Below are 15,727 nucleotides of genomic sequence, written 5' to 3' on the forward strand. Positions count from 1 at the left end.
CTCCGGCTAGAGTCCCAATGCGTCTTGATCCCCTAGGGTTCGGCCGCACAAGTAGGACGGGCCGTCGAGGAGGCCGTTCCGATCAGGCGTCTGGGGCAGGCTCCGAGAATGACTCAGTGGGTGGGATCCCCAAATCCGAGGCTGTCCAATGCAGTGAATAGAGCCAGACCGGGGCGAGATGAGGCTCTGGCAGACGGGAACCCCAATGCAGAGCGTCTGGCGGTTTGCAGGCCTCTATGCCACAGTGGCCCCACTGTTACCTTGGGCGATCTAAGTCCCGGGGGGATGAGGGTGCATACAGTGGTGAGTACTCGCTACCCACGTTGCGTGAAATCCTCGCTGGTCCAATGCACCCCCTCCAAGCAGCAACGAGTCCGCAGTATAGGTAGGCGACCGCACCACAGAGCCTATACGTCGGCGGCCCCCGTCCAGGGCGGAACGGTACCTGCTCGATCCCAGGTGGAGGTCCGGGAAGTCGTCACCTCACCGGTGTGGTCCCGTGAGCAGCCGCAATGCAGGCGGGGTCGGAGCCGCAGGATGGATGACACGCCTGGCAGCGAATGGTCAGGGCCGCCCCGACTCCGTAGCAATGGGGCTCTCCCCTCCCTCCGGTAGCACAGGCGATGGCAGGAGTGGTGAGGGGTGGGTCGGATGCTGGCCTGAAGCCACAGCGGCGGTCTCACCCGCCGCCAATGACGTCCTCGGTTCCCCGGTCTCTGGGAGTTCACCGCCGGCCCCCTCGTTCCCAACCAAGCCAAGGGAGGGGGGGGGTGTGGGGGATCGCCGACCCACCTCAGGAGCGCACCGTCCCCGGTGTTTTCGTCCGTCGTCCGATGCTGGAAGTTTCCTCCGGGCGACGGTCAGAGTAGCAGCGCGGGACTTCCGGTCTGGTCTCCCGGCAGTCATCCACTTCCGGCCGGATAGTGCTCCAGGCCAGGCCGGTGCAGCCACGATGTCAACAGGCCGCAGGCAGGCACTCCAGCACGGGGCTGATGCCGGTGTCGGAGGAACACCGGGGTTTCGGCAGGGGATGCCGCTTGGAGTCGTCTCGTGGAATCGATCGGCAGAACAGCAGAAATCACGGATCAATGAGCGGATTCAGAGATGGGGTCTCGTTTTACCACGGAGCTCCTCTGCTAGGCAGCCATTCCAGTCGGCTGCTAGCCACGCCCCCCCTAGATGTTTAAATACAGGTTATGAAAGCTAGAAAATACAATTAAAGGGTTGCAATTCAAACACTAAAAAAATGCTAGTCCAGGCATTTGTTAAAGATAAAAAGACGGAAATTACGAAAAAAGAAGAGTTACAGCACTTTGAAAAAAAAATACAACAAAAATATGTTCTTACCCTGAAGGCCATATAATTTCATAATGAAGCACACATATTTGGTGCATCTTCCGACCGCACTCCTTGCAATCGACAAAACTAAAGAAAAGATGAAAAGAGCATAGTTATCATAATAAAAGAAACTAAAAATCACACAATGAATAATGAAATGCATTTGTGTAAATAATGTAAGAACGTGTAGAAAATGCAATATACATTCATTATCAGTCAAAGTATTTGGATGCACAATAATCAATAACATAAAAAATGCCAAAAAAAATAACTAATGTAGAAACTGGCAATCACAGTTTCAATCTTTAGCTAGATATCGCTCATGTGTCACTGCCATTTGTGAATTGCAGAACTTTTTAAATAATTTCTTTTCCACTAACAATTTTTAGATATTCTTGATTTATGCACTTAATATTTTAAGGTTCCGTTTTGCTCTATGGCATCAAATAATCCTCCTGAAAGAAGCATCTTATGCCCTGAGGTCTATTTAAGGACCGAGACATGTTGCTGCCATTTGAAAGTTGTGGTGATACCATGGAAGCGTAAGAGCTAGTTTTAAGGGTTGTACATCTAGAACTGCTCATCTTCATTAGGAGCTCACAATAGATAGATATAAATATGTAAACTTTGATAGTAAAATAAAGTGGCAGTAACATCTTTTTTCTCCTCAATCCTCTTCCTGAAACCTCCCCACCTATCTTATGCATTGGCATTTTCACACTCCATGTAGAAACCTGCCTCAGTATATACTATATTAAAAAGAGATATATGGTGCACAGAGTTCAGTAAGTCCCCAAAGTTATAGCACATAATAAATTACATAATACCATACTCTCAATTTAGGCGTTGGTGGGCTGAGCAGTCAGGCTTACCAGAGGGTAATGTGAATGCATTAGTTGTACACACTCATACAAGGCAGGAGAGAACACACTCAATGACTAACTCAAGACCAATTTTTATGAAAGTATTACTTTAGTTACTTTTATTTTAGGAACCAAGTGGAACTCAGTTACAGGTAAGTAGCCTTTTCAGTTGTGAAATATTTTAAATATGCAGTTGGCAAATGTTTGTAGAAACATTAGCAATACTTTACAGGTGTATGAAATAATATCAATAAGATACTTTGTACTGTTCTCAGGATCAACTGTACAATACAGAGAAAAACCAATGCAATATTATGAGAGTAAAGACAGGTAAGTAACTTACAGGTAAATACATGACTTTCTTGTTCAGTCTCCAAGTTGTATAACCAACACAGGGTAGGGATTAGAAAGACACCAGTGGTGCACTCTCAGTGGCACAGGGGCCGCCGGGTGCAGAGGTTAAATGTAGTGCTGGGTTCCCAATGCAAGTCAACGGAGACAGGGGGTACTCATCAGAGCACCGGTTGCAGGCAAAGACCAGCGATTTCAGAGCAAGGTCCCTGGGTTCAAAGACCACCACAAAGGGGGCCACAAGCTGGCACCAAGAGCTCACCTCCAGCGGCACACAGGTGGCTAAGTGCCGCGTGCAAACAGGCTCCAGACTCCCTATGGAAGTCAATGAGGATCTTCGGTTTAGAAAAAAGTTGCAGGCTCAGACCAGAAGACTTACTGAAGGGAACCAACAACTGGAGAGGTAAGTTGGATAATTGCTGGGTACCCCAAGGTCTGGGGGCTCAGAGTGCAGGGGTGTCTTTCGGCATCACGTTTTTCACCAGATCCTGTCACTGTCAGGGGGACCCTTCAAGATTGGTTGCAGGCATGGTGGGGTAGCTCAGGGGCGGTCATCCAAAGCTGGAACCCAGGTCAGGAATGCTGGGAAGATGTCACTGATTCATTGGGCCACCTCGGCGGCATCAGAAGCACTAGCAGGTCCTCGAGCTAGATTTTGCACTGTCATGCTCAACATGACTTTAAAAGACTGCAGTGGCCGTCAATGACAAATATCCAGGCCTGAATGGCAAGCAGCACACCACAGATCGAACAGCACTGATTCAGTGGAGCCCTTCGTTAAAGAAAGAGGTAACATACTAGCGTGAGACAATTAGCAACAGTGGATAGCACATAAAAGAGCAGAAACTACCTGGCCGACAGCAAGCCTCAGCAACAACAATCAGCCAGGCATGAACACATGCCCCACTCCCCCCACCCAGAAACTCAACACCAATAAAGTAATCCCTTAGGAACATCTGACCTACAAATACAAGAAAGAGAAACAAGTCAAACCTCTGCAACATTAAACCTCTGCAATTAAAATGGAGAACTTCTCTCCCTCTAGTGTTGATGCACCAGAAAGACCTTGGGCCAGGCTATCAGTGGAAAAATTTTCACGAAGCCTGGAAGCCTCACGCCCACTACTTCCACAGGACCCTGTCCTAGCAGAAGCAGATCTCTGTAGGTGGATGTCGAACACACTAGATGCCGTCCTCCCTAGGAGTTCGGCAGGGAAAAAGGAGAAAAGACTACATACTGCCCCTTGGTATACACCCGAATTGAGGGTTATGCGGAGGGCATGTAAAAAATTAGAGCGTGCCTGGAGGAAAAACTGGGAAGTAGCTAGTAAGACGGAATACCGAACAGCGATAAGGAGCTATAAGCTCTCTATCCGGCTAGCTAAAACTCAGTTCTTTGAGGAGAAAATTAGTAATGCCTCCAACTCATCAAGAGAAACTTTCTTGGTGGTCAAAGAACTCTTGAGGGTTCCGACACCCTCTGCCCCCTCGGAGAACCTGGAAAACAAATGCAACAATTTGGCAGAGTATTTCCACTCAAAAATTGGAAAATTTTTGAGCTCCCTACCTCAATCTAAGATAGGACTTGAGCCTCTGGAGGATGAGAGCTTACCTCAGAAGATCCTGGAATCCTTTGGCCCAATCACTCATGATGAATCCCTTAAAGTCCTCCTTTCCATTAAGAGTGGCTCCCCCCGAGATGTCGTCCCCATGAGAATTCTTAAACTGATCGCCCCTTCCATTGTGGAGCCTGTCACCGAAGTTATCAACGCCTCACTAGGCGCGGGTATTGTTCCTCCCAATTGGAAGAGTGCAATAGTAACAGCTCTCCTAAAAAAACCTAGCCTAGATCCCTTAGACATGGCTAACTACAGACCCATTTCGCTCCTCCCGGGACTCAGTAAAATCACTTAAAAATTGGTTAACTCTCAGTTGTCCAAATTCCTCGAGTCCAATGGTGTGCTAAGAAGCTCCCAAACAGGTTTTCGCCAAGGCACTGACACCGCCTTGCTGGCAGTCACGGAGGAGGCACGCTGCATTTTGGATTCGGGAGGATCAGTGGCAGTGATCCTCCTGGACCTTAGTGCAGCATTTGACACTGTCAACCATCGAGTATTACTCGAGCGACTGTCAGACGCCGGAGTGAGGGGGACTGCGCTGAACTGGTTCAGGTCATTCCTCAGCGAAAGATCTTTCCAGGTCTGGGAAGGGGGCGCACGATCGGCATCCACCCACCTCCATTGTGGTGTGCCTCAGGGCTCATCCCTGAGTCCCACACTATTTAACGTGTACATGGCCCCTTTGGAGGATGTGGTGGCTCCTTTTAACATCAAGATCGTGAGCTACGCAGACGACAGCCAACTGGTGCTCGCCCTCTCCCAATCCACGGATAACTCCCAGACACTTCATGCGTGCCTTTCAAAAGTCCATTCTTGGATGGGGGAATCAGCACTAAAACTGAATGGGTCTAAAACGGAGATAATGCTGATGGGACTTAAAACTCCCTCTCTTCCCTGTTCGGCCTGGCCTAGTTGCCTAGGATCTCCTCCCGAACCCAAGGCCGAGATCAAGAGCCTGGGCATTTGGTTGGAACAAGACCTTTCTTTTAGGACCCAGGCCTCTAAACTAGCTGGTGTCTGTTTTGGTCTCCTCCGATCGGTACGCAAAATACTGCCCCTGATTCCTCCTCTATCTCGGAAACTCCTAATTCAGGGTATGATCATGTCCAGGTTGGACTTTAGCAACGCGATCTACCTCGGTGCCCCTGAGATTACTCTGAACAAACTCCAACAAGTTCAGAACGCGGCCGCACGAATGCTATTTAACATCCCTCAATGTCTCGCTCGGCCACACCAGCTCTGAAGGCGCTTCACTGGTTGCCCATACGGGAAAGGGTGAAATTCAAAGCCCTCTGCCTGGCGCACAAAATCTTGCAAGGCAAAGGTCCCCCAGTCCTTCAAAAGATGGTGGTCCCGTATAAAGCCGGTAGAACCTTACGCTCGGACCAGCAACACTTGATTGTTGTCCCTAGAGTAAAAAAGGCCCGATCAGGAGGAAGGAGATTCTCCGTTAATGTCGCTGCCCTTTGGAATGCTCTTCCCTTAGGTCTACGCGCGGAACCATGCATTTTGCGTTTTCGAAAACAGTTGAAAACCTTCCTTTTCTGCTAATCCCCTTTGTCCCTTCTTGTTGTAGTAATACTCTGTTTGGCAAAGCGCTGGGATGCTCCAGGGTAACCGTGCGCTGTACAAAACCGACCTAATAATAATAATAATAACATATGCCATTGAACACCACAAAATTAGTTGCCTATGGCAACTCCCACTAGAACTAAGACACGATCCCCAAGAAGTGGGGCGGCTGGGTCGGTAAACACATTGTCATTAACTCCAGAAAGAATATCCTCTGTCTCCATATCACATGGTTGCAGATGCGCTACAGAAATTTAATTGAAAGCAGTTGAATATCAGCAGAAGGGCAGTGGAGCAATTCCTGGGACTACACCAAAGACATGACACTCTCCTTCAGCACCTGGGAACGTGTTAAGGCTTTGATATGTTCAACAGAAACAGCTCCCATCAAACCAACTCCTTGAACAACTATCAGCCTGCCTGTGCAGCCTCCATTGTTTACTCACAGCAAAAGTTAGCAATCTACGTTAGGAAGGATTGCAGTTTCTAATTAAAAAAGGAAACCCAATCAAATCAAGGCTTCAGGCCCTCTGAAGATCAACCTCAGAATCTTATCTACAGGCATTACGAAAGACCTGATAGAATCCACTGAGAGGCTTTGAAGAAGAATAAGCAAAAAATGCTTCTCTGATGTTATCAACAGCCTCACACATTTCCTTGACGCCATAATGGAATGATCAGAAAATCTGGAAGAGCAAGCAGACTACCAGGGACTCTGTGGTTGACATCATGCGGCACAAGAAGAAAGAGAACCAGATTCAGCCTTAAATGCCCCTTTGACTTCAACCCATGAAACCAACGCCACCTAGAAGACTAGATAAAGGCACTGCACAGACACCAGCCACGGTGTAACGGCGTGGATGGTGAAAAGCTGCACAAGGCATTATGTGGCAAAGTGAAACATGTCATGGCCAGGATGGAGCAGGCCAGCTGTCTGAAACTGAACAGCGCCAGGGCAAAAACCACCAGAGGGGAGGTAAACAACAGAGTGAGTACTCCTTAGGGCCCGAAGACACACCAGAAGAAGCCAGAGTCAAGCCAGTAAAACCTGGGTGAATGTTGCAACATGTGAACGGTCAGCATTAGGTACCTGAAAAGCCAGGAGCAGATCTAGCAAAATAGGCCTCCGAAAATAGTTGGGCACCTAAGCACAGCCTAGCCCAACCGAGCAGGAGCAGTGTGTGAACATTATGCGGGACTTAAAAAAGGGAAGATACAAGATAAGAGGAACAACCAGCAGCATGATCAACGAAAAGAGGCCAAGAGAGGGCAACTTTAAACAAAGGTAAGAGTCCTCAAAACTATATTTAGAGCTGGACCTAGACCATCAGAGAAATACTGCAGCTAGACTGGTCTACACAGCTGATTGCAAAGAACACCTTCGATAACCCAGAATCTGTTGAGATGAAGGCCAGAACTCAAAATGGTCCATGGTGGCTCAGAACTCCGATTCACTCAGGGCAAATACATCAGACCTTTAAGAGACTGAAAGGAGTTTGAACAACCAGAGGAAAATGCTACTTACCCAGTATGCATCTGTTCTTGGCATATAGAGCTGTAGAGTCATATGATTTTGCATAGATAACCATCTAGTGTTGGGTCCGGAGGTTTGCACTTTGTTTTTGTTGGAAGAAGTCTTTCCAGTCACGAGGAGGGTGACTCCTCGGTGATAGTGCGCATGGGCATCAAGTCCATCCTTAGATTGTTTTGCCGTAAAGGGTGATGATGGAGTTAGTAAGAGTAATAAAGCGAGATGTATATTGTATCCAAGTAAGATGTTACTGCAACAGGTAAAGGTACCCGGGGAGGCGGGTGGGCGCATACGACTCTACAGCTCCATATGCTGGGAACAGATTCATACTGGATAAGTAGCATTTTACATTTGAGGCAGATGAGCTGCAGATCATATGTTTATGCATAGACTACATAGCAGTTATCTTCCAAAGCAACAGCTAACCTGTAGCTTTTGCATTGGTCTGAAATAGTGTACGTAGAACTGCCTGGCCCACACTAGCTTGCTATCTGGCTAACACATCTACACAATAGTGTTTTGTGAATGTGTGTGGTGTAGACCATGTTGCAGCTTTGCAGATGTCATCTATGGGTATATTTCCTAATAATGCCATAGAAGCCCCCAGTTTGCGCTCTAGGTGTAGTTGTTAATGTGCGTTTAGCTTTAGTGTAGCATATTTGAATGCACCTAACTATCCACCTTGCAATACGTGATTTTGATATTGGATTGCCTTTATGTGGTGAAGCAAAAGCAACAAAAAGTTTCTGGTTTTTCTGAAGGGTTGTGTTCTTTCTATGTAGTATAGTAATGCTTTATTGACATCTAAGGTGTGAAGAGCACATTCTGCCACTGAATCTGGTTGAGGGAAGGACACAGGTAGCTCAACAGATTGGTTGATATGAAAGGGATTAATGACTTTAGGTAAGAATTTGAGGGTAGTTCTAAGAAACACTTTGTTTTGGTGTATTTGTAATAATAGCTCTTCTATGGTTAGTGTCTGAAGCTCACCCACTCTTCTCAGAGATGTAAAAGCTATGAGGAAGGCTACCTTCCAAGTGAGAAATTGTAAGTTCACATTTATGCAATGGCTCAAAAGCTGGACCCATGAGTCTTGTAAGAAGTATGTTGAGATTCCACCCTGGGGCAGTTGGAAGTCTGGGGGGATTGACTCAAGTCCTTCCATAAATGCTTTAATACCAGGCACTCGAAAGAGACACAAATGCTGTCTGTTTTGTAGTTAGGCAGATATTGCAGCAAGAGGTAAGCGTATGGATCTGTACACTAAATTGGAACGCTGTAGATGTAACAGATAGAAAATGATGTTTTGGAAAGAAGCATCTAGCGGATTGATTTGATTGTTGTTACAGTAAATGACAAACCGCTTCCACTTTGCTGCATAGCATGTTCTTGTAGTAGGGCACCTAGCCTCTTTGATAATATTCATGCAGTCTGGCGGAAGATTAAGATAGCCAAACTCTGGGATTTCAGGTGCCAGATCACAAGGTTGAGATGACTGGGATATGGATGCCTTATCTCTCCATAGTTCTGAGTGAGAAGATTGGGAGTAAGGTGTAGTTTTTGGTGAGGAACTACTGATAGCTCCAACAGGGATGTGAACCAAGATTGACGGGCCCATGTGGGAGCAACTAGGATTAGCGTCACGGACTGCTGTCTGAGTTTCCGAACCACTATTGGAATGATTCAGAGAGGCGGAAAAGCGTAATCAAATATCCCTGACCAATTTATCCATAGTGCATTGCCTTTGGACAATGGGTGCGGATACCTGGACGCGAAGTTCAGGCATTTTGCGTTTAGGTGGGTGGCAAACAGATCTATCTCCGGGAAGCCCCACATTTAGAAGAATGGGAGGAGAACTTGAGGGTGGAGTTCCCATTCGTGGATATGCTGTCGTTGACGACTGAGCAGATCTGCAATTTGGTTGTTTACTCTTGGAAGGTGTTCTACAAGGAGATATATTTTTTGAGGTATGACCCATTTCCAGATGCTCTGGGCTAGCTGTGAAATCTGGAGAAAGTGTGTCCCCCCGTTTTTGTATGAAGTACATTGCTGGCATGTTGTCTGTGCGAATTAGGACAGCTTTGCCTACTATAAGTGGTTGAAAAGCTTTCAGTGCTAGACAAATTGCTAGCTAGATGGTTTATGTGGAGCTGTTTTTGTTGCAGAGTCTAGATGCCCTAAATAGTATGTTTTGAAGACGAGCTCCCCAACTAGTGAGCGATGCATCAATCAATCAATCGAAGCATTTATATAGCGCACTACTCACCCGGAGGGTCTCAAGGCGCTAGGGGAGGGGGGGTCCGCTACTGCTCGAACAGCCAGGTCTTGAGCTGCTTCCTGAAGGCAAGGTGGTCCTGTGTCAGGCGGAGGTGGGTCGGGAGGGAGTTCCAAGTCTTGGCGGCCAGGTAGGAGAAGGATCTTCCTCCTGTGGTGACTCTTCGGATGCGGGGGACGGAGGCGAGGGCGTGGCCTGTCGATCGAAGCTGGCGTGTGGGGGCGTAGAAGTTGAGGCGGCTGTTGAGGTATCCTGGGCCTTGGTTGTGTAGGGCTTTGTGTGCGTGGGTGAGGAGACGGAAGGTGATTCTCTTGTTGACCGGGAGCCAGTGCAGATCTCTCAGGTGTCCGGAGATGTGGCTGCGTCGGGGGATGTCCAGGATGAGTCGTGCAGAGGCGTTCTGAATCCGCTGGAGTCTCTTCTGGAGTTTGGCGGTGGTTCCGGCGTAGAGGGAGTTGCCGTAGTCCAGACGGCTGGTGACGAGGGCCTGGGTGACCGTCTTCCTGGTCTCGGTGGGGATCCACCGGAAGATCTTACGTAGCATGCGCAGGATGTTGAAGCACGACGAGGAGACGGCGTGGACTTGTCTGGTCATGGAGAGGGAGGAGTCCAGGATGAAGCCCAGGTTGCGTGCGTGGTCTGTTGGTTTGGGTGCGCTGCCCAGGGCGGGGGGCCACCAGGAGTCGTCCCAGGCGGAGGGTGAAGATCCCAGGATGAGGACTTCCGTCTTGTCCGAATTCAGTTTCAGGCGGCTGTTCATCATCCACTTGGCTACGTCTGTCATCCCTTCGTGTAGGTTGGCTCTGGCGGTGGCGGGGTCGTTGGTGAGGGAGAGGATCATCTGGGTGTCGTCGGCGTAGGAGATGATGTTGAGGTTGTGTTGGCGTGCGATGGCTGCGAGGGGGCTCATGTAGACGTTGAAGAGGGTTGGGCTGAGCGAGGAGCCTTGGGGAGCGCCGCAGATGACTTCGGTGGCTTCTGATCTGAACGGGGGGAGGCGGACTCTCTGTGTCCTTCCGGCGAGGAACGAGATGATCCATTCCAGTGCCTTCTCCTGGATTCCGACGTTGCTGAGGCGCCGCATTAGGGTACGGTGGCAGACAGTGTCGAAGGCCGCGGAGAGGTCTAGGAGGATGAGGGCCGCTGTTTCTCCGTTGTCGAGCAGGGCTCGGATGTCATCAGTGGCTGCGATCAGGGCGGTCTCGGTGCTGTGGTTGGCCCGGAAGCCGGACTGCGAGAGGTCGAGGGATCCTGCATCTGCTGTTAGCACTATCTGTGGAACCGGGTCGACGAATGGCCGCCCCATTGGAAAGGGTTTTGTGTGTTCCACCACTGCTGAGAGCAATGGGTGCGGCCATCCACCAACACTAGATCTGATAACTGACCTTGAGCCTGGTTCCACTGATGTGCAAAGCATTCCTGTAGGAGACGCATTTAGAGTCTTGCGTAAGGAACGATTAAAATGCAAGATGCCATCATTCCGAGCAATTGCATGAACACTCGAGCTGGTAATGAGTGTTGAGGCTGAAACTGCGATATTAGAGTCTGCATTTAGCGGATCCTTACTGGGTTTGAATACGCTAGAGCTTTCTAAGTATCTATAGTGGCTCCTAGATACAGTTGTATGTTGGAGAGGAGACTTGGTGAAGTTTACAGTGAACCCAAGGTCGTGTAGCAGTTGGACTGTTTTTCGAGTGTGGCGTAGGAAGTTCTGATGCGAGCTGGCTTTTATTAGCCAGTCGCCCAGGTATGGGAAGACGTGAATGTGTTGTCTTCTTAGATGAGCAGTGACTACTGCTAGACACTTGGTGAAAACTCTGGGTGCTGTAGTTACTCCAAATGGGAGAACTTTGAATTGATAATGTCCATCCACCACAAAACTGAGGTATTTCCGGTGAACAGGGTGAATGGGTATAATGAAATAGGCGTCCTTTAAGTGGACAGAAAGTCACCTTGCTGAAGGAGTGGGAGCACCTGTTGGAGTGTGACCATATGAAAGTACAGATTTAGTTCTCTGAGGTCTAGTATAGGCCTGAGAGAGCGAACCTTTTTGGGAATTAAAAAATACAGGGAGTATACTCCGTCTCCCTGGTATTGTAATGGGACTGGCTCTACAGTGTGGTTTTCCAAGAGAGAGAGAACCTCTTGTGTCAGGAGGGTGAGATGTTCTGGTGACATTGCATGTGATCTTGGAAGAATATTTGGGAGAGTGTCTATAAGCTCCAGGCAGTCACCATATTGTAAAATGTGTACCCACTTGTCTGAGGTGAATAAATTCCAGACAGGTAGGAATTGGGAGAGACGTCCCCCGACGGGTGGAATTATTGGGGGATAGCGGAAGGAAGTCACTGTTTGTTTGCGGGGGAAGTGAGTGTGGAGTTACCTCTGCTTCTTCCCTTACCATTGTTTCCTCTAAAACCTCCTCTATAATAACCTTTTTTTTTTCCCTCATTTGCCATTAGATAAATCCAGAACAATTTAGATTTCTCCGCGGTCCCCAACTTGATTTTCACCAACTGGGGAGCTCTGTATCTGAATGGATGCACTTTACACAGAACCTCCCTTTCTCATATGCGGTATGTTCTGTTCTTCTCACTGAGCAACTCGCAGAACAACCAGAGAGGTGAAGTAACTCAGTGTAGAGGCATAATCATTGGACTATTTTCCTCCTGCTAATCAAAAGTGCTCAGCCATTCCTCATATGATGCCCAGATATTTTTTTTCTTGCCCTTCTTTTTTAGTAAGGCTCTATCAAGCTTCATCGTATATCTTATAGAAATTAACCACTCTAAAAAAGTAGGCGATGTATGTTTAACCCAAAATTTACATATTTCTCTTCGTGCGAGTAAAATGAAATAAAAAAAATAACTTGTTTTCCTCAAGGGTCATTAACTCATAATATGGTGACACCCTGAAAAATACCAAAGTTGTGCTCACCTGAATATCAGACCCAAAGATGGCTTCCATACCTCTACTTACAGAGATCCAAAAGTGGTGTAACATTGGACAAGTTAAAAACATATGAACATCATCCGCTTTAACCTGGAGACATATAGGACATTTTGGAGTGGTACCCTTCGTGAATTTGGATAGCTTTAGAGACCAGTAAACCCTGTGTAGACAAAAGATGTGATTTCTCCTCAGGTTTCCAGCTTAAACTGAAATATACAAAGTGTTATGACATACGTGCCATAGTTCTTCCGGATGGGCGCCAGGCAAGCACTCTCCCCACAACTCCGATGGAAGTTTAAATTCACCCTCAGCCAAGTCTATCAAGAGCCAATATAGGGTCGCCACCTTTCTTTTTCGCGATTGTTTTCTTCAGCGTCTTCTCCAGTTCGTTAGACAACCAACTGTTGTACTGATCGCATGATACCAGGTCTTGATTTACCAATACTTATATGTGGATATCTCATTGTCCATGAGTAAACTTAGAAGTTACCAAGAATGCAGAGAACTCTCTGGTGCCAGTTGTTCCCAACGTAGAATCCCAGCTGTTTTCAAAGGGGTTACCAGAGAGTCTTTAGTCCATTTGGGGGAACCTGGGGCATCCCAAATGGGTGCCAATGCGCTATAATAACTGATTTTCAATAACTTCTAACCTTGAACCATGTAGAAGCTAGGCCATTTAGGATCTTTAAGATAACCTTTTTAAAAATTCTTGGATCACCACATTTCTATATAAAGCCCTGGCCCCCATTCTTTAGGTCTGTTAACATCTCTTTGAACATTAAACCAATGTCTGAGCTATTTGGGTCACTCATAGGCATTTTCCAGCCTCATTAAGAATATCCATGTGTACTAAACTAAGTCTGGTAGTCACAGTCCACTCCGGTTTTTCCTTCTGCGTAGTTTCTTCCAAGATATCCTAATACTTTAGAGGCCCATATCAATATTTTGCGTGATCATTATGTCCAGATATCTTATCACTTTTTTGTTAATTGTACATTTGTGTCTAAGTTCCAGGCCATGCACCCGATCTTTGATGCATTCATTTCATAACCAGAAACCTGACCAAACTGAAACGCCTCTTTGTAAATTATAGGTACTGCAGAGTTTAAATCTGATGTATACACCATCAAATCATCGGCGTATAAAGCGACCTTCCTTTCCCGGGTCTTATGTTTGAATGGAGGTATACCGGGAAGACTTCTAACCTTTCCAGCCAGGGGCTCAGTGTACAAGTTAAAAAGCAGCGGGGATAACAGGAAACCCTGCTAGGTGCCCCATTGGATATTAACTGGGGCAGACAAGCTCCCGTTCACTAAAATTATGGCTATCGGAGTTTTATAGATCAAATTCACTGTCCTACAAAAATGTTCACCCAGATTACATCATCTCAATATATACTTTAAATGGGCCCAGTTGACTCAGTTGAATGCCTTTGTGGCATCCAACGTAATGATAGCCAGTGGTGTCTTGTGAAGTGTTGCTAAATCAATTGCCCCAATCAAGTTATAAGTAAGATCTTTAATTCCTTTCCCCAGACGAAACCTTTTTGATCCCTATGCAAGACACCCCCTATCACTCCATTCAGTCTCTCTGTCAAAATGTTAGCGAAAATCTTATAGTCAAGGTGCAGTAGAGAGATAGGTCGATATGAATCACAAGATCGGGGCGACTTCGAGGGCTTAAGGATCAAGGCTACTGTAGCTTCATTCCAGGATTGAGGAATATTCCCGCCTTTTAAAAAAAATATGAGAAAATAACTTCCATTTGCACCTTAAATAATTCCGCAGGGAGGCCATCTGGTCCTGCAGCTTTTCCTGGGTTTCCTGCTGCTAATGTTTTTATTGATCTCACTCCTTGTTATCGAACTATTCAGATTACGAGATTCCTTCTCTGAGATTTTTCTGGGAGATCTTGACCCAACCAGGTGCTAATTGCAGCCTCCTGGACTATTAAGTTGTCTCGATATACCTCTTCAAAGTGTTTTTTGAAGGCCTCTTCAATTTCTGCAGGACTTTTAAGCAAAGTCCGAAAGGTATCGCACTTTACTTCTTTGACATTCCATCTTGCAATATCTTGTTTAGTCTTCCATGCCAGCAGCTCTTCACATCCCTCCCCATACTCTAAGTGAGTCAGCTTACTAGCTTGCCACCTCTTCTTTAACCTAGAATCGATCACACCATTTAGATCAGATGTCAGAGACTGGAGGATTACTGGAACATCCCTATCCGACATATCAAGTCCCTGAGTGATAAGGTTTTGCTCTGTCTTTTGAATGTTGTGATCTATCTCTTCCACTTCTGCCTCATATTTGTTTTGTCTAGCAATTTGGAGTGACGTTATATATCCTCTCAAAAAAGCTTTATACGTATCCCCTACACGACTTCTATTGGGGCAGTGTCCATATTGGCTAGAAAAAATCCATTTATTTCTACAGTTAGGTTCTCAATTACATCTTCCTCCAAAAGAATAGCATGATCTAGGGTCAAACCTCCTTAGGGTCGGCATTGCTGGCACCCTGAGAGATATTGTTACTGCTGAATGATCTGAGAGATGTCCCCCGAGATGCTTTATGTCTCACACACAACTTTTTAAAACCAGACTCACTAAGAAGAGATCTAACCTGGACTTATGGCCGTATTTCTTGTTGTGAAAAGTGTACCCTCTCCTGTTCCCCATTTTGTCTCTCCAGACATCGAACCAAGCTAGCTGATTCATAGCTGTCTTAATCGTAGATCTCATTTTACAATTCTGGATTGCTCTACTTTTAAAGATCTATCAATGATAGGGTCTAAGACCACATTAAAGTCACCTGCCAGGATTACCAGGTCTACAAAATTTAATAATTCAGACTGCAAATCCTTAAAAGGAGCTGGATCGTCTATATTTGGGCCATAGTATCCTGCAATCGTAAATTTGTAAGCAAAACACTTAATTTTAGCTATGGCTCATCTCCCCATCTTATTCACTTTACTGTATTCTAGAGAGATAGCTGGGTTTCTTTTTATTATTTTAGCTACGCCCTTAGTTAAACTCTGTTGCCTAGTACAGACCACATCTTGAATCAAGTTCCTGGACTTACACATATTTTTTAACTCACTCTCTGTTGAGTGTGTCTCCTGGAGTATAAGAATTTGTTCTGGAGCATCGCTCAAATATTGAAAAATCTTCTCCATCCTGTGCTTTACTCTTAAACCATTCAGATTCCATGACAGTACCCTTAAAAAATA

The 15,727-nt window shown here is 46.5% G+C and overlaps 1 protein-coding gene across 1 annotated transcript in view; it reads right to left on the reverse strand.

The window, feature by feature from the left end:
- Positions 1-15,727, reverse strand: part of CREBBP (CREB binding lysine acetyltransferase) — a 1,783,742-nt gene that overhangs the window by 494,382 nt on the left and 1,273,633 nt on the right. Inside the window, exon 22 of the mRNA XM_078663125.1 lies at positions 1,348-1,425. Within this exon, the coding sequence (XP_078519251.1) occupies positions 1,348-1,425 (78 nt within the window). The remainder of the gene's footprint in view (positions 1-1,347; positions 1,426-15,727) is intronic.

This window comes from Lissotriton helveticus, chromosome 10, assembly GCF_964261635.1.
Source record: "Lissotriton helveticus chromosome 10, aLisHel1.1, whole genome shotgun sequence".
Taxonomy (NCBI): Eukaryota; Metazoa; Chordata; class Amphibia; order Caudata; family Salamandridae; genus Lissotriton; species Lissotriton helveticus.